The 21,408-nt window shown below is 44.3% G+C and overlaps 1 protein-coding gene across 3 annotated transcripts in view; it reads left to right on the forward strand.

Moving 5' to 3' along the window:
• Window positions 1–20,092, forward strand: part of SLC66A2 (solute carrier family 66 member 2) — a 67,597-nt gene extending 47,505 nt beyond the window's left edge. For all 3 annotated transcript variants that reach the window (XM_059851136.1, XM_059851144.1, XM_059851155.1), the window contains one exon: window positions 17,333–20,092. In XM_059851136.1, the coding sequence (XP_059707119.1) occupies window positions 17,333–17,540 (208 nt within the window). In that variant the 3' untranslated portion in view covers window positions 17,541–20,092. The remainder of the gene's footprint in view (window positions 1–17,332) is intronic.
• The last annotated feature ends 1,316 nt before the right edge of the window (window positions 20,093–21,408 follow it).

A 21,408-nucleotide genomic window follows, 5' to 3' on the forward strand; every position in this document is an offset into this window, starting at 1 on the left:
GATGCATGCTGAGTAACAGCTTTTGTGGAGTGAAGATAGTGTAATATGTCCTTGTGATGGGTGATGGGTGATGGGTGGAAACTTTTCTATGATTGAGTAAACAACTAAGCTAGTCAAAGCAGCAGAAATTTTCATCATGTTCTCTTTGATAATTCACCTCACTACTTTTGGAATGAGTGCTTTATGGAAACTTGGAGCTCCATTTAAGTATTTAAGTATTTTTGAATGGTTGCAAACCTAAATAGTACAGTAGTAGTTATATAAATTATGGTACCAAACTTGACAGAAGTGCTTTGTAATGAATTGTGTTAATACCTATCAAATAAATATTCACTTAATCTCCATTCTTTTCAAGAACTGAACTAATTCTGTCAGGTGACCTAGTAAAAGTAATTTAATTACTTTAAATATTGGGGTGGATTAGAATTATAAGTGATTATCTTAGAAAAAGGACAAAAGCTGCCTCAAAGTTGAAGAGCTTTAGAGTATTTGAGAAAAAAAGGCACTATGATATTAAAAGATGGTGCATCACTTGTAAATTTGCTTTATATTATGTGGTAAAATATTTCAAGATTTGGCATCCAGAACACCTCACCTCTACCACCTGTTAGGAGTCAGAGCTGCTGAATACTACGGTTGGGATCTGATGCTCCTTCCTTGTTTTATTAACTGCTTTTGTTTTGGGACAAAAAGCATACAGACAGGAACTTACTCTGTCATTTATCATTGTGTCCCCACTCCTTCTAGGATAGTTACTTCCCAGCCACTTTCTCTTTCTAATAAACTGCACTCATGAGAAATGGTGGTATTCAACAGGAGGCAGTGGAAAGGGCAGGAAGGTTGGCTCAGGATCTGGCAGCTGCACTGCTGCACACAGTGGTCAGTGCATTGGGAGAATCACATCCTTGTGTGGACAGCAGCTTTTGTAGGGAGGCACTGTGTGCTTTTGTGCAGGTGTGGGGAGAGCCTCTGAGGGGAGGCACTGCTGTTAATATGCTCTCCTCATAATCCCATCTGACCTCCCTCCACCAAAGGAGGAGGATGGAGGGTTGTCCTGGGGTGACTTTATGATTCTTGTATCCCCATTCGTTTGTTTAGCCCAGAAATAAGTATTGCACCTTTAAGACTGGTTCTGAGAGTGAAAAGGGGGAGAGAAGAAGTGTGGAGTTTGTTATCAGAAACTGCCCTTGCTCCCCCGCATCCTGCTGCTGGACTGCATTGTCTGCAGCACGGACAGACAGCAGGACAGAGCTCTCCTTTGCTTTTAGTTAGTTTTACCTAGCTGAGGCAGAGAAGTTCCCTGGACTGTGGTTTTTCTTTTTCTTGGGCCTGTTTAAACCTGCTCTGGACTGAACACCAGAGGAGCACCAGCAGCTCACACCTGTGGCCCACCAGGCCAGGCTAGGGCCGCAACATTTCCAGCGCTGGAGGGACTGATAAGAGACTGAGTGAGCTGAGCTACAGCCCACAGAGGGGACTTTTCTGAGTTTGTCTTCTCTTTTGGAGCAGCAAGAGGTTCTACTGTTTAATATTGTTCAATTTTTTGTGCTGATGAATGCTTTGCCTGTTAAATAAACAGGTTTTTTCCACTTTTCTCTAAGGAAATCTTTTCCCAAACCAGATGGGGGAGGGGCCACTTGAGTTTGCCTTCTTGAGGAAATGCCTTTGGAGGTTTTCTCCCAAATTTGCCCTAAACCAGGACAAGAGTGTTCCTCTGTAAGGTCGGTGGCCAAGTGGTAGGTGTATGGTCCTACCCAAGGACTGTGTTAACCTTGGGACTGCATGAGGGTTGATTTGATCCGGGACAGTATTGCATTCCTGTCTGCTGCCCTGCTCCAGAATAAAGCAACTGCCCTTCATCATCAAAAGTTTTTTTGCAAAGGCTTCTCAAAATCACCTGGCAGTAACCCTTTTTGACTGCCAGCTGCTGCTCAAACCCCATGGAGAAGCAGTTTCTTTTCAGTCAGAGCTGCTGCATGGCACAATCTTCCCAGGTCCAACAAAGAGGTCTGGCAGTAGGACAGAGCTGGGCTACATATCTTGCAATCTCAGAAGCCACAGTTCATTGGATACCCAAATGTGCCCATCAGTTGTTAGCTTGGAAACATGTGGGTTCAGTAAAGCAAAGAATTTTTGCAGCAGTAGTTGAGGTCCTGATATGCAGTGTTGTCTCTTCCCTGGCTGCACCCTGGGCACGGGGTGGCCCTTGCTGTGCTGGGCTCTGGGCTGTACAGGCAGCTGCAGGGTCAGAAGGACACAACCAGGGAGAACCTGTGTTGTGCTTCTGCAGGCAGTTTCCCAGATCTGTCTTCTTGCTTGTGGTCAGCTTTCAGTCTGCTTGGAAGGAACCTCCTTTCTGCACAACTTTGACTGTTGAGTTTGGCTGACTTTGGGTCGGGGGCACAGAATTTCACTGCCTGGAGACAGCCAGCACAATCAGTGACTCTGCTTATGTGTTGATAGGAGACTGTCTTGGGAAATCTAGTCTGGAAAGGCTGAATGGGGATAATCTCAGGATTTCATTCAATCGTGTTATTGTGCTATGAAAGAAAAATATTAATTCGGTCCCTCCTGTGGCAGTGCTGGGTCAGTCACAGTGATTATCCTGTTTTAAAAAGCGCAAATCACTGATGGAGAAATAATTGGCATTTATTGTCTCAGAAGCTGCTGGAGTCAAAAGCTGCAAATTAGAAAAAGCTTTTTCATTCAAAAATGTTTTATAAGGTGTGCTGCAGCTGTGAGCTAGTTATGAGCAAGTATTTGTCTGAAATGTATTCAGTGAAATGTGTGTGGTATAAAGACGTATGAAAGAAATAAATTATATTAAATGATTCTAATATGTATATATATTTAATATGTTATTTACTTTTTCCTCTATAGATAATATTAAAAATATTAGAAGACAGTATTTCTTAGGAGAGATAAATTTTATTGTTGGTTGCTTTTATTGTATACTGCTCTATAGCCTTTTCCTTTATGAAATATGCAGCTCTTTATATCATTTTTCAGGAGAAACTTTTGGCTTCTGAGACCACTGTTTGTTCCAGAGACAAACTCCAAATCATGGATTTATTCAAAAGCTGTGAAGTAATGCAAGCTGCTGTATTTTTTGCTGTGATGAAGCAACTGAAGGCTTTATTCAGGACTGGCTAACCAATGTCTGGCCACCTCCCTTAGTGAGCTTTTAAATATAAGGAGATTGGGCAAGTGCTGTAAAAATGCTACTCCTCTGGTTTCTTGGGATTTTTTAGCCTGAGGGAATTTTTATTTGTGAATAAGTAAAACAGCTTCAGTGAGTTACTTCCTTTGGAGTAACTTTTGAATTACTTCCTTTATGCTATTTAAAAGAAAACAAAACCCTGTGCTAGAGGGAGGTAGCAAGACGTGTGAATGTTTCTGCTCAGGCACCAACTGTGTATTAGCCTCTTCAGTATAAATTTAGGTCCATTTAAAAGGGAGGCAATTCACATCTGTTATGGCAACTTTGTTACATATCTGTGCTTTATTGGGGAGTCTCAGTAAAGGAGTGAGAAAAAATAACTGGAAAAGAACTTAAAAAGTGCTAAAAAGGAGGGAAGTTAAAAGAGTGATACAGGCAATAGCCATATTGAATGTTGTGGCTTTTTTCTCTTCAGCTCCTTTTTCTTACTGTCAGAAATTGCATGGATGAGAGCAAAATCAAAAAAATAGGAGTAGGGATAATGGATGCCTATGTGAAAGATTTTCTTTCCTGAGTATGCCACATACACAAAGTAGACACTGACCAGGACAGGGGAGACCTGAGTTAGGAGTCAGTTGTGTCCAGTCCAGAACTAACACCAAGGAAGATGCCGAACAGAGAGAGAACTGTTTCCCACAGGCTTTGGCATTGTACCCTCCAGGTGCTGGTTAAGCAGTGTCTTCTGGTATTCTTAAAATAGCAGCTGCTTTATATATTAAACAGACAAAACAGAGAACATGGAAGAGGGGTATGGGAGGTGAGGGCCATTTAGTTCAGACACAAATAACCCCCATTATAGTTTTGTGGATTCAAATCATCTGACCCAACTAAGAAGCAGGTTTTCCTTGCATAAAGCATTGTGCAGACAACCATAGTGACTTAGTTATGAAAGAGGAAGTAGTTCTTGAGGGACTAGTTTAACTAAAAGTTAAATATGGGGCCCTAGCAAATAGAGAAACCAAGGTCTTAAGCATGAGCTAGAACTACATTGGGTAAATGTAAAATTATTAGCTCTACTTGAAAGTGGTTTGTACTTAGGGTTGTATAGCCCATTTCTTAGTTTCACTGCCTTTCCTATTGCACTAAGTTAATCAGAACTGTCACTGTGTTTACAAATTGCCTATTTAAACTATACATATAATTTACTGTAGTTCTGTGATTGTATTCTTTTGTCTTCCTAAATGCTCTTCTTTACTCAGGTCCTTGGTTTTCTTTGTGGACCTATAATTGTTGTCATTGCTTCTGTAGCTCCAACCAGCATTCATAGTTTTCTGGGGAAGTTTTACTTGATGGATTGTGTTGCTTTGCTGACATTTCCTCTTCTGCTCCTGGCACTGATCAGCTGGTGGCTCTTGTCCTTTATCCTGGCTTTTATGTAAAATATTCCAAGGATTTTAATTTCTGGACTTTGCATACACGACCAGGTTTGCATAATAGTCAGTGAAAACAGTTCTCATGACTGGATGGACAACTAGAGGTTTTTGTACAACTGTAAGGCTTACTACAAATAGCTTGTCTTCTCTCTTAACCTTCTCATTTGTAGTTCCAGTGGGCAACAGGAACATCAGATTCCCTTCCAAATCTGCCTGTTTTAAGGCTAAGAGATTAAAGAAAGTAGTCTGTAGTCCTCAGAAGATTTAGAATTTCTTCTTCCTTGAAAGTATTACTGCATCAGGAAGATAAACAGGCTTGGTCTCATTGCACTCAGGATGAGGGCAGAGTTCTGTCAGCATGTGAGCAGCTGGGCTGAAATTATTTTGTTCTGATCCTAGGAATTAAGTGGATTCTCTCCTCTTCTCCAGACCCTCTTTTCACTTGGAGTAGACCTGTGATCGATGCCCCAGGTTCAAGGGGCCTGCACTTTCTGCTTGACTCTCTGCAGGTCTGTGCTCTCTGTGGGTTGCTGTGCTGGGTCAGCACTGCAGTCACCTCTGGGCTCGCCTGCTGTGTCTCCCCAGAGCTGTTCTCTCAAGACCTGCAGCAGCACAGTATGAGTCTCCAAAGACAGTTCTTTTTGCCCTGTACACTCAACACATCTGAGAATTTCAGGAACTGAAGGAAGGGACACGTGGAAAAATTTAGGAGGAAGACCTTCCTTCCCTCAGCCTCCCAGCACTTCTGACAGCATGAGCAGCGGTATCCACTTACCTTAAGCATCTCTAAGGTTGTAGCACAGTGTGGACTGCTAAAGTTCTTGCACACATTGAACTCTTTCTTGTTTCTCTTCCCCTGGCACCTCATCCCCTCTGTTCAAAAAGTAAAATCAAAGCAAATGACTTCAAACCAAAAGCATTCATCTTTTACAAATAGTTCAAGGCCTCTGTACAGTAATAGGCATAAAGCTCTGCTGGCATGTTTAATGAGTGCTCTCTCGGTAGGTGCTTTTCTCTGTGCCCTGAGAATTTGAATTACAAGAGAAAATTTATTGTACTTCTGTTACAAAACCATTCCATTAAGTTTAGGTGCTCCATCTTCCTCTGGCAAGGAAGTGTCATGCAAGGTATTTTGCATAGATAAGGTCAGGTCAAGGCACAAAAGTTGGGAATTGAGTCTGTCATAAAGATACCTGAGAGATGAAAGTTTTCTAAAATTGTTGTCTTCCTCTGTTACCTAACAAATTTGGGAACAGAAGTGCCTCAGTTCTTGACATTCCAGCACCTGTATTGTTTTGTTAGACTTCACCACAGCAATTGTGTAAGTGGGTTAAGTTACCTGCATGTAAGTGGTTGCAGAGGTGTCTCCCTCAGTGCAGTAGGACTGAGTGGGATTAGAAATACGGAGTGGAAGTAAACCGAGATTTGGATCTGAAGACATGTAGGTTGAGATGCAAGAATGTGAACAGCCATAATGGTAGTATTGACTGTGATGAAGATCAGTAAAGTCAGCAGAGAGGTGAGTAATTTAAGTAGTTAACAGATGAGCCAGAACAGCAGAAATAAGAGATCAAAGAAGTCAGGAAGTGGCTTTGCACGGTGGTCCAGAAAGACTATGATGAAGAATTGGGTAGAGAATGGGAGTCAGGTAGATGCCAGTGGATCGACTACAGAGATTTTCTGTTTCAGCTTTGACCTGTAATGGTTTATTTGGTTCCCTGCTCCTCAGACACAGAGGGACAAGCAAACAGAAGAAGAGTGGGAAGTGCAGAGGCTGACATACTGAATGATGAGCTCAAAAACTGAGATGGGGAGGGAGTGCTCATAGTATTCTTGAGTGGAATGTAGAAAGAAAAAAAATCTTGAAATCAGAAAAACCTGTTTCAACAAGGCCAAAAGGTAGGGTTTTAATTTGTTCTGGGGAGGATGGCTAGGAATGATATATGTCTACATCACTCAGGGAATTACTTGCTTGGCCAGATGTCCTGACATTGTCAAGTCAAGGAAGCTTTCTGGGTAGTTGTGGAAGTCTTGTTCTGTCAGATACCAAGTCTTGTATTAGAGAATTTCCTAAAACAGGATTCATAGTGTACAAGGCAGCAGATGGCAAGAGTTTGGGCATGAAGATAGGCTAGAGGATGTCTATCCTTGTTGAACTGCAAAACCCCTACTGGGGCTGAAATTTTAAGATTTGTTTCATGCTACTGGGATTTGATGTGGTGCTTTTATTTCCTCCCTGCAGTGTTCCATTCTGCCTATAGCAGGGCTTCAAAGCTCTGCAGCCACCGTGGGTCAGTTAAAAGTGGCTCAGAAAGGGTTGGTTTGTGGTGGCACTGGGTGACAAAGCACAGCCTTCCCACTTGGCTTTGCTTTAAGAAGCAGCACAGAGGTGTATGGTGTGTCACTATCACCAGTAACTTCACTGCTGCAGCTCTGTGTGCACTTGAGCATGTGGAAGGAAATGGAGAAACCTGGAATTTCAGATGAAGAATTAGGTGGTGACATACCTTCATTAGAGTTTGCAAGGGGTTATTTCATAGAATCAATAAAGTTGGAAGAAACCTCTAAAATTACCGAGTCCAGCCATTGACCTAACACTGCCAGGTCTGCCATTATTTCCTTACGGTGCTAAGATGTTTTGGAGGAGAATGCAAGCTTTGTTCTTGCAAATGTCTGTAATTCCTTTCCAGACAGTAATCTGGACTTTGTCCCTGAGTGATCGCTTTTATTTTACTCACTAGTATGTTTGGGGTTTTAATTTCCCCAGTGTTTTCCTAGAACGTGAGAAGCATTTTTACTAACTGAAGAATGGGATTATTCATGACAAGTAATGACTGCAACATCATTAGATCTTGTCCTTGTGGGTGCTGGCTTTGAAGACATGTGAGCTCCAATCATCTAGAAAAAGGAAAGCGCTGGAGCTGGGACTGTTACTTTGTGTATGTTGACCGAAAAGGTAATTGCAGTTTTTGAAGTAGAAACTAGAAGTGTGCTCGAGCTATGTAATTGTTACCATATGAAGATGAAGGGAAAATGTATTCAGATTACCTTGAGCTGAATGAAGAGTCTGATGATCTCTTGGTTGTCTAGGGCAGGAAGAAAGGAAGATTTAAAGGCAATGTTTTGAGCCTTGGGATACACAGCTATGCTGAAGCCGACCTCTGTTCCCTCATGTCTTTTGATTACCTTTCAAATTGAATTTGTCCCAGGTTATTTAGAACTAGAGCAGGAAATGCACTGAATGGTGTTGCACACAGAGACATTATGTTAATACTTCTTGGCATTGGCCTTGCAGGACATAGCAGTGATGTGGCAGTGGGCAGGCTGCCACTGCTGGGATGTGGCAGGCCAACTCACCCTGCAGGGAAACAAGCCATGGGAAGGAGTGCTGCTTCCTGGGAATTGTGTCCCTGTGCCCTTGCATGGCAGCAAGTCCTTTTATCATCCACCGTTAAGTGCATGATGTGGGGCCCCAGGGTGGGCTGTGCCAAGTGGCTGGAGAGGAGATGGGCAGCAGGAGAGCATCTAGAGCAGCATGAGCCAGCAGCTGTGCCTGCAGCTCCACCAATTGCTATGCTGTGAGTGGGAGGTGAGAGACAGGGAAGCAGGGACAGATCTCAAGAACAACTTCACGAGTGAGATCTTGAAGAATGATGTAACTTAGGTGTGCTCTGCACCATTCTCATTACACTGACAGTACCATGTGTGTTAGCAGCTGACTGTGGTTATTGCGAGAGGTGCAGGATGTGATTTTCTGCCCTGGCACCAGAGAAAATCTGGTCCCTGCCACGGCAGCAGGTCTCAAGCTTCCCAGTTCACCAGCATCAGAAACAGAGCCTGTCTGATCTGTGTTCATACCACATGTCTAAGCAGACCTGAGCTTTGCAGTCTGGCTGGCATCCATTTGTGTCTCCTGCAGAAAGGGCACTGGTGTGAACTGTGGCTCAAATCTGTCCTCTGATCCACAGAAGAGATTTATTTTCACACCTGCTTCATAGAACTTGGGAGTTTTTGTGCTGTTTAAGACTTGCTGCCCTTCTTTCTGCAGCACAAGTTGTAGAGTACTAGAAGTACTTTGTAGCTGTTAGGGGTTACCAGCTTCTGGACCCCTACAGACTGAACTTTAGGCACAGCTGCTTGGCATAGTTGGAGGCCATATTAGTGATCCTGGACTATCTACCAGCCCTGTGTGCCATGTCCTGTGGTTTCCTTTTGACTATCCTTTCACAGTCATGTTCTAACAAATGCTGGCTTTTGAGTGGATGTGCTGCATGGGATCAAAGTTCCTGACGTTGCCATAGTTGGGAGTTTAGAAAATAGATATTAATGAAGAAAAAATTGACAAATGGCCATTTACCCAGGTTTTTTTTTTTGTTGTTTTGTTTTGTTTTGTTTTTTGTGAAACTTTTGTTTAGATGCACCTTTTTGGGTTTGTTTGTCTGATGGTGTTCCAGAGTGAAATCCTGCATTTCATCTTTTCTCATTGATGAATACAGTTCCTGAAAATCACAGGAATTTTTAGATAATTTGTCCTTGGATTGCAACTGACTGTGGTATCAATTGCTTCTGGATATGGCTTTGACTCAACTGCTTCAGCTTGGTTACAGAGGTCCAAAATAAATGCTGGATCTCTCTTGCTGGAAGCTCCTCTTAACTCCTGCTAGTGTTGTGGGGCTGGATGAAAGCCTTTCTCTGGAGATGGTCAGTGCTGCTCCAGCCTCAGAGGAATTGTTGAGAAGTGAGGTAAGGCACCCATACCAAGCAGGGCACGTAGGACTGGTGAACGGTTTCATGCTTGGATTCCCAGCTGGCTGTGCAATATTTAAAACAAGATCTTTGCTTGTTCACACAGAAGGACCTGTCTTAGGGTATGCACACTTAGTTTCCATGTTTTCAAACTTCAGACGCTTTGGATATCTGATCCGTGTGTTTTCTTTTTCTTCTTTTCCTTTTAATAGTTTTTGGCAGGCTAAGCAAATTGGTTAGCATGAGGAGGATTCCTTTTTTTGTTCAGCCATATGGCATTTTGTTAGAAACAAATGCTCTATTTATTAATTTTTGTTTGTTTTGTGCGGTGTTAAAAATAACATGGCATTCATGTTTCATGTTTTCTGGTCTCTGTTTCACTGCTGTAGGCGGGCCAGCCTCTGATTGAAGTGCAGTGTTAGGGATGCTTGCTGTCTTTTCTAAGTAGACTATTTTGGAGCTGCAAATGGGAACTGAAAGTTTTCCAAAGTCAGGATGTTACAACTGAATCTGCTTTCACTTCCAGACATTCCTGGGCAAATGGCTTGTGGGAGGTAGCAGCTTAAAAGGTTGCTGGAGAGATACCTTCTGTATTTCTTCCTCACTTCCCAAAACCAAATGCAGTGTTGAAAATACTCACTGACAGGCTGCTTTTGTGTGGACTTTATTCCTGAACGAAATACTATATTATCAGCTTTTAAATTATTTTATTCTGCTTTTGTATCCCATCATTCAAAGATTTGACGCTGTGTTTTAACATATATGTAAGTCAAGTGCTAATATATGAAGAAATGTCTGAAACTGTGGCAGTCTAACCAGATTTTCTGATTTGGCAAAACCTGTGTCATGGTCAAGATGTGGGGAAGTTGGCCATGATGTATGGAAGTTGTGGACAACTTCATCTGATTCTTGAACAGAGTCCAGGCTAATTCTCTTCTTGACATGGGTAAAGGTAAATAAATCATATTCCTTTTTTCTCTTATCAAACATAACTTAGAAGTTTTGAGTTCATCAAGTGTCTGAGCACAGCTAGCCCTAAGTTTTTGACTGTAGCAGGATGTAATTACATCAGGGCAACATGTTCCTCCTGTTGCTATTTGTGCTGAAATGTCTGCTCAAACCACTACAGGATTTTTCAGTGGAAGTCACTGTCTAATGTCTGATTCTCTCAGTGTCTTCCAACGTGCAGGGTATTTTTGGGTTTGTGTGTTAAGCTACAAACATGCAGAGTCATAACATCAGTGTGAGAAAATCTGCAGTGCAAACAGGAAGCGAGGACTGCTGTGTCTTTTTCCTTCTGCATGTTTTGTGCTCAGTCCCAGCCTGTGTTCTGCAAGCTGCTGCTCTGCAACCCTGCTGCTGTTTGGATGGAGGGTGGCAACGGTCTTAAGACAGACTGGTTCACCAGGGAAGTGGAAGAAGGGGCTTAACATCTCATATTCTTTTACAAGATTCTTCTTTTGGTAGTTTTTGTTCTTTCAGATGAAGGAAGAAGAAAGATGTAATGGTCCACAAGTGACTAATGTTGAACAGAGTGTGCAAAGACTCCAAGGGAAAATCAGACACTTGAAAATCTTCTTGCAGCCAGGTTTTGTGCAGAAGGAATTAAGAGGCTGAAAAGCTTTGATTAGAATAGTATTAGTCCTGGATAAGGAAGATGGCACCTGAATATCTGGCAGATATAATTATTTTGTAAATTACTCATCCTCTAGTATAGTTACACAGAAAGAAGCAACAGAATATGGTTTGGGATTTTTTTTTTCCTGTTTTGAATGTAGCTCTTTATACATCTAAATAATTACAGAAGCAATTCTGTAAAAATTAAGGTTTGTTGGCTGACTGCAGATAGCATGTTACTGATAGCTGCTGTTGCCTCTAGTTGCCGTCACTTCATAACATACAGGGAACCTGAATGAAAGAAGTTATTCCATGAGAAAAGTGAATGCTGTTTTCCAGCATGTAATTTATTTATTTAGCAAATGAAGATGGGTACAGCTTATTTATGAAATCTGCTCTCAGTGGTAGAGAGCAGCAGCACCATAGGGCATTTTCATATTACCATATTAAAAACCATCATTTAGCAACCCACCCCTAATCTAGTGTCTGATCAGAAGGGCTGATGTCTCTCTGAGAATTAATTCCAGCAACAGAATAAATAAATGCTCTTTCAGATTTTAAAATAGTTGAAAAACTACCAGCTTTTCCTTTTTGTGGTCATTTGCAATTTATGAAGACTCGGCCCTGTTGGTTACTACATTACCAGCTCCTTTTATCGAGCTCAGCTGTGAGGAAGGCACTTGCTTTTTAGGAGGTTTGTTGTCATTGGATACTGCGGTGCTGATGTACATTACTGGGAAGTGCTATTTTTACCGCAAGTCTGCCTCAGCCTCTGGCAATACCAGATTTTCGAGCACAGTTCCTGCCTCTCCAGTTGGCATCTCTGTTGTCATACAGACAAATGCTGCCATTTGCTTATTTCTGCATCCCCAGGTTGCTCTCTGGCACTGCTCACCCCTAACCTGCTTGCTCATTTGTGCTAAGAGCAGTTGTGCTGTCCTCCTAGAGCGTATCCTCCATATCGACAAGGTGAGCATTTCCTGCCTTCTACCTCTCCCCAGCTTAGCTTTGGGCTGTTTCAGGAAAGAAATATTTACTCCTAAGTCCTGCTTTGCTTTGTAGCCAGTCCTGCCCAGAACAGCTTGGTTTGTGTGACTTTGCAGATAGCAGGAAGATGGAATGTGAAGTTGGTCTTTGTGAGACAGTCTGGGAAATTTTTGCTGCACGCCGCCTCTTTGTGCCGTGCTGTCCAGTCTCAGGTAGCGTTGATGGTGGGCCCTGACTGCCTGTTGTAGCAAAGCCTCCTCTGCATTAGCAGTGCAGCTAATTAGCATTTCTCTTGCACTGTGAAGCCAGGGGTCAGACTCTGGTGTGCCAGAGTCTGTGATCTATCAGCCCATGACACCTGACACATAGCAAAGGTGCAGATCCATGGGCTGAGGTTGGTTGTAGGAGCATCACCAAGACCAAATGCTGGATCCTGCGCTTGGGTTGCAACAAGCCCAAGCTACAGGCTTGGGAAAGACTGTCTAGAGAGGTCCTCAGCAGAAAAGGACCTGGGGGTGCTGGTTGGCATCCACTTGAATATGGAGATATTTAAAAGATGTGCAGATGTACCACTTAGGGGCGTGGTTTAGAGGTGGACTTGACATGATTGGGTGAGTTTAGGTTAATGGTTGAACTCAGTGATCTGAAAGGTCTTTTCCAACCTAATGATTCTGTGATTCACTCAGCAAATACAGGGTTTTAGTAGAGCAGTGAAGCAAGGGCTTAGGTGTGCTCTCCCCATTTTGCTCTTCTCCACAACCAATTGAAAATTCCCATTTCTTCTGGGCAGTAAAATGTTTCCTTTTTCACAGACACTGCTCTTTTCTCCACCAGGGCAGGTAAGGGCCAGCTATCTGCCCGAGCTAGAATGGTGTCTTTCTTGTCTACCCCAAAAGTAAGACCAAATATAAGAATTACCTCTCTTCCCCAGGTGTCTGGGTAAAGTTGAGAAGCTGCAGACAAAAACTGGCTTTTCTGTGCAATGTGGCATCCTGAAGTGACACAATAGCTGGAAGGTGTGAGAACAGTGACAGTGTATCCATGCCATCCATCCCTCACAGTCCTACATGCACTGGTGAATCATTGCAAGTGACATCTGCACATGCAGCAAGGACAGAGCAATTGCAAATCCCAAATTGGGAGGAGGACCATTACTATTGCACTGAGAATCTGGAAACTAGGACTTGGCAGAAACTATGTTGATGGTGTTAGCTTCATCCAGCCTGTCTCAGGCCTGTGATGAAGCGGGGGCAGGGCCAGCTCTGTTTCCCCCAAGGTGCCACACAGACACTCGATGGGTTTCCCAGCAAGCTGAAACTTTTGAGGCTGTGTGTGCAGATGAGTGCTGGTTGAGATGGGAGAGAGCCAACAGCAGTTGTAGCTTTTCCTCTCCCTGGAGTAGGCACTGGAGGAGTGAGACACATACTGACTTGGAGAGGGTGCTGGGGGAATTGCAGGGTGCTTGGAGTGGTGAGGTGAGGGTCCTGGGCCAGCACACACCTCTTTGCTAATTCCCTAGCTTTACCCTCCTGGTGGATTGATGTTGGTTCATGCCAGGTGCTCACTACACCACTCATACTGCTCCCGCTCCTCGGCTGGACAGGGGGAGTGAAAAATACAACAGAAGGCTCATGGGTCAAGATAAGGACATGGAGATCACTCACCAGTTACCATCACAGGCAAAACAGACTCCACTCAAGGAAATTATTTTAATTTATTGCCAATCAAAACCAAAGTACGATAATGAGAAATAAACCCAAATCTTAAAACAGCTTCCCCAGACCTCTCCCTTCTTTCCAAGCTCAGTTTTATTTTATCTTCTTTACATTCTCCCTACAAATGGCACAGAGGGACAGGGAATGGGGGTTGTAGTCAATTAATCACACGTTGTTTTTGCTGCTTCATCCTCATCATGCTCTTTCCCTATTCCATTTGGGGTTCCTGCCAGGGAGACAGTGCTTCATGAGCTTCTTCAGTGTGGGTCCTTCCCTTGGTGTGCAGTTCCTCAGGAACTGCTCCAGTGTGGGTCCCCATGTGTCCTTTCCATGGGGTGCAGACCTTCAGGAATACATTGCTCCATCCATTGCTCCAGGGGTCATAAGTCCTGACAGAAAGCTGCTCCAGCTTTGCTGCTGTGGGCTGTGCTCTCCATGGACCACCCAGGGACCTGCTCCAGCACAGGCATCCCATAAGGTCAGAACCTCCTTTGGGCATCCACCTACTCCAGGGTGGGTTCCTTCACATACTACAGGTGGATCTGTGCTCCCCCATGGACCCCCATGGGCTGCAGGGGGACAGCTGCTTCATCGTGGTCTTCACTGTGGGCTGCAGGGGAATTTCTGTTCAGTGCCTGGGACACCACCTCCCCCTCCTTCTGCACTGACCTTGGGGTCTGCAGGGCTGTTCCACTCACATGTTCTCACTCCTCTTACCTGGCTGCTCTGTAGTGCAGCAGGTTTTCCCCCTTTCTTATATAGGTTATCCCAGAAGTGCTACCACTGTCATTGATGGGCTTTGCCAGTGGCAGGTGCATCTTGGAGCCAGCTGGCATCATCTCGCTTGGACTTAGGGGAAGATTCTGGCAGCTTCTCACAGAAGTCACTTTGTAGCCTGCCTCCCTGGCCCCTGCTACCAAAACCTTGCCATACAAACTGTCTACCCCAAATTCAGGTCATTTTCAAGGACTTGTGTACCAAGTTTCCAGTTCTCTTCCATTCCTGTCGTTCCCTGTCCTGTTCCAGTCTCTTTTTTCTATCCTCTTCTCATCTGACCAGCCTATTGGCTCCTCTGCTGTCTCCTTTGCTTTCCTCTATGGCCCTTCATTGCCTTTTCTCTCCTCTTGCATGATGCTGTCCCCATTTTCTTGCTAAACTCTTTGTGATTACCCCATGCACCTTTGGTCTCTGCTGGACGTGCTCCTTTTGTCCAGTCCCAGCCTCTGCTCTGGGAGGGCAGCCAGCACTCCCACAGTCACTACTTTGCAGCAGCTCTGAGAATACCTTGGTACAGCTGCAGGACTGAGTGTTGTGGGCTATCAAGCGTTTTCTGTATTTTATTTTCATTGTACCTTGGTGATTTGCAGGTTTTCTCTGGTGCTTTGTCCAAACTACTGGAGAGAGAAGGATGTATGTTTTTTGGTACACAGACAGATCAGTGGCATTACCTCTTTAAACTACCTGTAGTGTTTTTTTAAGATCATTTTTGTCAAGGACAAGTTGAGATTTTCATGTGTGTGGAGTGTTGTCATGTCCTAGTGAGAACTGCAGGCATGATGTTGATGTCCTTGAGTGTCAGGTGTATGAGCTGAAGTGTGGGCTCTGGAACGTGCACAGGCTATCAGAACATGCACACAGTTTTCCAGCTGGTATTGCAGACTGTTGGGTTCACAGGTGGCTTCCCAGCAAGCTTGCTTCCTTGCAAAACTTACTTTGGCAAGCCTGGCACAGCATGTGACACAGTTGGAGGTGTGCTTGGCTCCTGTGGTGCTGCTGAACTGCAGGTGTCCTTAAGTTTTCCCTCAGTGATTGATTATTCCTTCTTTGGGTGGGTTAATTCTGCTCAAAAAAAACCCCACTGGTTTTATCCATTGGGAATGAGTGACAAATATCCTTTGTATTAAGGATGTTTGTTAAGTTCCTATTCAGCTATCTCATGGTATCTCTGAAATTGTCCTTCTGTCAACAGTGAGCAGTTAGTTTGATCAGCCTGGTTGAGCATGTGCTTTTGGTGAGGGTGCCTAGCCATGCCAGGACTGATTCACAATTAAATTGTGATCAGGTGCCCAGCAAACACTAATACACCTAAAATCAAAGGAGGAGAAATACTGACTGCCAGCAAGCAAGGTGCCAGTTTTATTACCCTCAGAGTTTATTGCTTTCCTAATTAAAATCTCAATCAATTTGTTGATCACCTCCTGCATCTATAAACGTCCTGTACGTGTGATGTAAGGTGACTTGGTGTGACTGGGAGCATGCACAGGACAGGTGGTGCAGGCTCTTTGCACCAAGCACAAATGGTGTGTAGAGTTCAGCAGTTTTTTTCTTTTTCTGATTTTTTATTTACATTTTTAGAATGACCTTGGGTGGGGAATGACTGCTCACTTAACCCCATATCCTTGCTTGCAGTTCCACACAGATTCTGTGCAAGGTCCTGACTGTGGACCTGTTTGTGCTCTGGGCCACGTGACCCAAGTTACAAAAGGCTCATGTTTTCTGTGGTGTGATGGGGCTGTACAAACTGATGCTTTTGTCCACCCCTTCCCATGTGGGAAAAAAGCGGGCTGCAGCATTTGGCTTGCAATGGCATTGTGTGATTGTGCCCAAAACACAAATCCTGTGAGCTCCTGCCTGAGTGTTTGAAAAATGAACATTAAGTCCTGCCCTGCTGCATGGGCCTGGCTGTGTGTGATGGAGTCTGTGCTGGCAAAATGTAAATTGCTTGTAATTATGACAAATCATGTGCAGTGCTCATACTGTGAACTACAAAGCTTTTGTCCACTGCTGCTTATCCAGCTGCTTAAAAAGCTCTCCTGATAAAGTGCATGAAGCTTAGAAACAGCCTTCCAGGTTTGGTCACATTTTGTTGAGGACACTGAAAATAATTTGGTCTGTTTGAAGAAATTGCTTCTATTCCCCAGAGTTTCTCCTGATGTGGGGGAGCAGGAGCTGGACTACAGGACAGGGAATGTTTAGCAGAAGAGCAAGATGAAAGCAATTTTGGTTATTAAAAGGAACTTTGAGCATTGCTCTTGATCTGTGTCCTTGATAAAAATCCCTAGTGGTGTTCATCCTTCCAGTAACAGCTGCAGGCATGTAATTTATCCTTTTTCTGTATTACTGGACAATCTGTCTGCCTGCTTTCTTTAGTTAGGCACTTTCTGCAGTAAGGAGTGGTTTCTTCTACCTGTTTTGTTTGTTTCAGCAGATGCTAAAAGCATGCATGCATGAGAGAGCAATCTGTGTGTTACTTTACCTTGCATGAGCGCAGAATGACACACACAAGAAGTAACTGCTGGGATGAATTGTTTTCCATGCACTGTTTTACTTTGGTTTGTGGTCAGTGCTGTCAGCATGTGGCAGCCATGTTTACAGAGCTCCACTGAGTCAATATCCTAGCTGGAGATTTTAAAATGTTTGATACCTTCATAGCCACAGGAGCTGCAATTGCTGAGATAAGAGTGCTGCAGTTTGTGGAGCAGAGAGTTTGATCCTCCCTTTCAAGTACAGTGCTGCCTGTCTCGGCCAGGCACGCCGTCTGCCCCTGTCAAGGGGAGTCCCAGCCCACTGCTGGGTATAAATCCTACCTGCAGTAGGTGGGATCCTCTGGCACAGCAGGTCTAATCCAAAACCAAGTTCTCAGCAAACACTCTTCCCTTTCTTCTGTCTTTTAGTATCAAGATGGTGCTGATGTGGACCAGTGGAGACACGTTCAAGACTGTTTACTTCATCCTGAATCAGGCCCCTTTCCAGTTCTCCATCTGTGGACTCCTGCAGGTATTTGTGGACATCGCTATCCTGTTGCAGGTTTACTTGTACAGCCACTACCCTCAGAAGCCCGTGTCCCACACTGCGCACCCAGCCAGCACCAAGGCTTTGTGAGGAACTTGGCTGGGCAGGTTGCAGGTCAGCAGAGTCAGCCATGGCATCTCTTCTTCCACTTGTAAATACTCCTGTGTTGCCAAGTTGAAAGCAGAAATGAGAACAAGGATGGAAAACACGGCTGCACGTCCAGCTCGGGAGGTTAAAGGACTTGCTCTGTTTTCAGACTTAGCTGTATAGAACTGTTTCTTGGTGGGGGGAGGGGCACTTTATTTTTGCATATGTACCTACGAGCCTTATTAATTCACAAATGTTTGTATATTTAATCACAAGGGCTGGATGGTTTGTGTTTTTAATGCTATTTAAAAATGTTACACCACAGAAATTATAGGATATTTTGTCTGAAACTTCTACCTATTTATATAATATAAAGTCTGTATATTGGCAGGAAGTTTGTGGCATATACTAGCATTCAGTATCTCCATGATGGAGGAAGCAGTATTGAAGAACAAATCCAGGAGCTTTCTCTTTCCCTATAAGGATGTCTGGTGAGAGAAGGTGGGGGTGGGAGGCCCTGCAAAGAGGTGAGCAGCCAGAAATGAGCCGGCCACAGATGCTGTACAGCTAAAGAGTCAGCAGATGTTCATCCCTGCTGCAGGAGGACACATGGAGGAGATGGTGGAGGGGGTCTGATGGTGCTGGAGTCATGTCTAGAGCTGGCACAGCCAGTCAAGCATCCAGGCAAAAGGAGGAGCCAGCAGGTGACTTCTGGGAACTTAGGTACTCATGCTTTGAAACTGTGGGGTGTGGGAATAGCCTGCCCTGCACCTGGGGGGCAGCTCTGCCCCTGCAGCTGTGCACAGGACAGAGCTGGGCTGTAGGCTGTCTTTCCCAAACCAAGGGGCCAGCAGATGGGCATTACCAATATTGCCAGGCAAGTATTTCTAGATGTGATTGAGCTGCAAAGATAGAAGCAGGTCCACTTTCACTGGCTCAGAAATGAAAAAGTTGGAGATGGGGGAACAAGCTGTATCCCCTGGAGTAGGACCAGCATCTGACAGCTTGATTTGTTGAGCCTGGGGTTCGTGTTCATGTTGTTCAATGCCAAACAAGAACCAGGTTATGTTTTGGGGTGTTTCCTGCATTGGCCCCACAAGGGAGGAGTTCATGTTTTCCTTTTACTGTTGTGAACTGTTAGGCTCTTAAAGAACAGGTTCTTTTCTTTTAGAAGAATGAACAGGCTGTACTGAGAGGGACTGAGAAAGCTGAAAGAGCAGAGTTCATGTAGATGTTGTCTCTAAAGGCCATTAGCCAGCATAGGTCACCGTACTCTGTCTGTGGCATGCAGCTGCTGGTGGTGTGGACCCCTGGGGGCTGTGACCAAGCCCCTGGGCTCCTGTTGTGACACTGCTGTCATGAAACTGCCCCAGGTGATGTGGGGGGGCTGTAGCAATGCCCTTGGTCCCAGGAACAGCTCTGCCTGTGCTGCATCCTTCGTGAGGCTTCCTCCCTCTGCTGGGTGAGTCCTGCCTGGCCACAGGCAAGGTGTTGGACAGATTTTTCAGAATAATTTTTTCCCTAAGAATAGCCCAAGAGCTTCTGTTTTCTTAGCAGTGGCAGCAAGTCTGAGGTGGGATAACTTCAGTGTGTAAGTCAGATAGTTCCCCTACTGTGCTTTCTTTGAGCCTGGACTGTCTGGATTGGTGGCAGACTGTCCAGTGGAGGGGAATCACACTGTGCCCAGGCACTGACTCCATGCTCTTTGTTCAATATCATACTCTTCTAGGCCTGAAGTGACCTTACAAAGACAATGTACTCAGCATGGCAGACTATGAATGTTTTGTTCCTCTCTTTTCTCCAGTGTTCTGGTTGTGCTTCAAGAACATCTGGGCTTTTGTCTTTTTTAATTGAAAACGTAACAACTGGCTTCTCTGGTATGCTGCTTTAATGAGGATTGTATTTCTACTGTTAGAAAACAAACACTTTGTTGTGTGTTTTAATTGTCTGAAGGGTTTTTTTAATAACTTGTAATGGTAAGATTTTTGTATTTGGTGGTCTTTTTCTAATATTCTGCAAAACAGGGATGTAAGAGATTAATGGTTCATATAAGAAACATACTTTTGTATGTTACAGCTTCACTGGGAGTGCACACTTTTGGCCACCTCTTTGGCTTTGAACTACAGGTATTACTGAGGATAAAATAATTTCTGCTTTTTCCTTTTGGGATTCTTCCTTGAGTGGGTTCTTGAGTCTGTCATTAGTACCTAAACCAGCAAGCTCTGTGGACCAGTCTCATTTACACCAGAGCAGCAAATGCTGGAAGAGAAGCCAGTGAAACCATGTGTGTCATCTTTTACATGTGGCATTTAGCAAGTGGGACTCTTGGCCAGGAACTCTAGAACTTCTTGCAAGGTACTTTAGGGACAAAGTGTTACAGAACTTTTGTTTTGTTCTCTGATTGTCAGGAAGTATCTGTTTCAATGATCACCTCAGAGAATAAGAAATTGCTTACTTTAAATACATCTCTTTGAATGTATGGCACATTTCACGTACTTTATTTTTTCTGTCAGTTGCAATGTTTTTTTTAATAAAAATTACCTATTATATATAAATTGCAGTGTTGCTTTGTTTTGTTCAGGTACAAAATGCGTGCTTCTTAACTCTTGTTATAAGTCATCTTGTCAGGAGCATTGTTGATACAAATAACTAGCATGCTTTTTCCTTCTGATGGGTGAGTAAGCACAAGGCAGAAATTATCCTGAAGTCATGATGCACAGCAGGGATTCTGGATTTCTGTTCCCTGCTCTTCCATACTTACCAGGGTAAATTTAACCATCGAGACCACATAACTTGTGTTTGCAATGCTCACAGTAAAAACCAAATTACTAACAGATTATTACATAGCTTTAAAGGGACCTTGTGTCATGCAGGCTGCAGAGTGAGGTTGAAGATGGGATACAGATGAGGGATGTGCTCTTGGCAGCCTTTGCACAGAAGATGAGGACACTGAGTCTGTCATCTCATGGCCAGCTGCTGCCCCAAGAGAAGTTTTGACCACCCTCCCAGTTCATTCTGGATGGGAAAACAAACCAAGGCTGTCAGGAGCAGCCTTGCAGCTGCTGTGCACCTCCTGGATCCTGCCAGGCTGCTGATCCAGGATGTTGGGCTGCTCTGGCATGGAGAGCTGGCTTGCTATTGCTATGTGCAATGCTGCAGGAGCTGCAGAAGGGGAGCTGGGGAGGAGAGAGGGCTGGAGGTGTAGTTAAGAGGGTTGGGCAGGGTGAGAGGAGATGTGGGGAGACTGAGCTTGCTCAAAGAAGGGTTTGAAAGGTGATACTCCCGAAGGGAAGTAGAAGGAAAACCAAAACATGGAGGTAAAGGTAGGTAAATCAATAAAACGGGCAGGAAAAGGAGGAGGAATATGAGGGTGGGGAGTAAACCCTGCCTGCTCTCTTGCAGTCTGCTGGCAGTGGAGACCCAAGCAGTTCTCACAGCAGTCAAGCCTGCACCTTCTCTCCCAGACAGTGCTGGTGTTACTGGCACTGCTTTGGCATTCACTGTGGGGAAGCCAGTGGTGGGGCTGGCCCCAAAGGAAACAGTGGGAGCCCCATCTCTGGGTGCTGCACCAGCCCAGCCCTGCTCCCTCAGGGCAAATCTCTCCCCCTGCTTTGCATGGCAGGCAGTGGTCTGCACTGTGGCTCCATGGAGGGAGAAATTTCATGGTTAGGTGTTTGAGATGCATGCAGTTAGGTGCAATTAAAAAAAAATTAAGACATACAATAAAGCTCACATTTGGTACTGGGTATTAAGCAAAAATGGACCCACAGGTTCTGTTTGTTAAATCTGATTGTGATCCTTAGGCTTGAGAGCCAAGCAGGTTCCAAGGACATGACTGACAACTGTAGCTTTGTTGGAGGCTTTCTGTAAG

Source organism: Haemorhous mexicanus, chromosome 1, assembly GCF_027477595.1.
Source record: "Haemorhous mexicanus isolate bHaeMex1 chromosome 1, bHaeMex1.pri, whole genome shotgun sequence".
In the NCBI taxonomy this organism is placed as follows: domain Eukaryota; kingdom Metazoa; phylum Chordata; class Aves; order Passeriformes; family Fringillidae; genus Haemorhous; species Haemorhous mexicanus.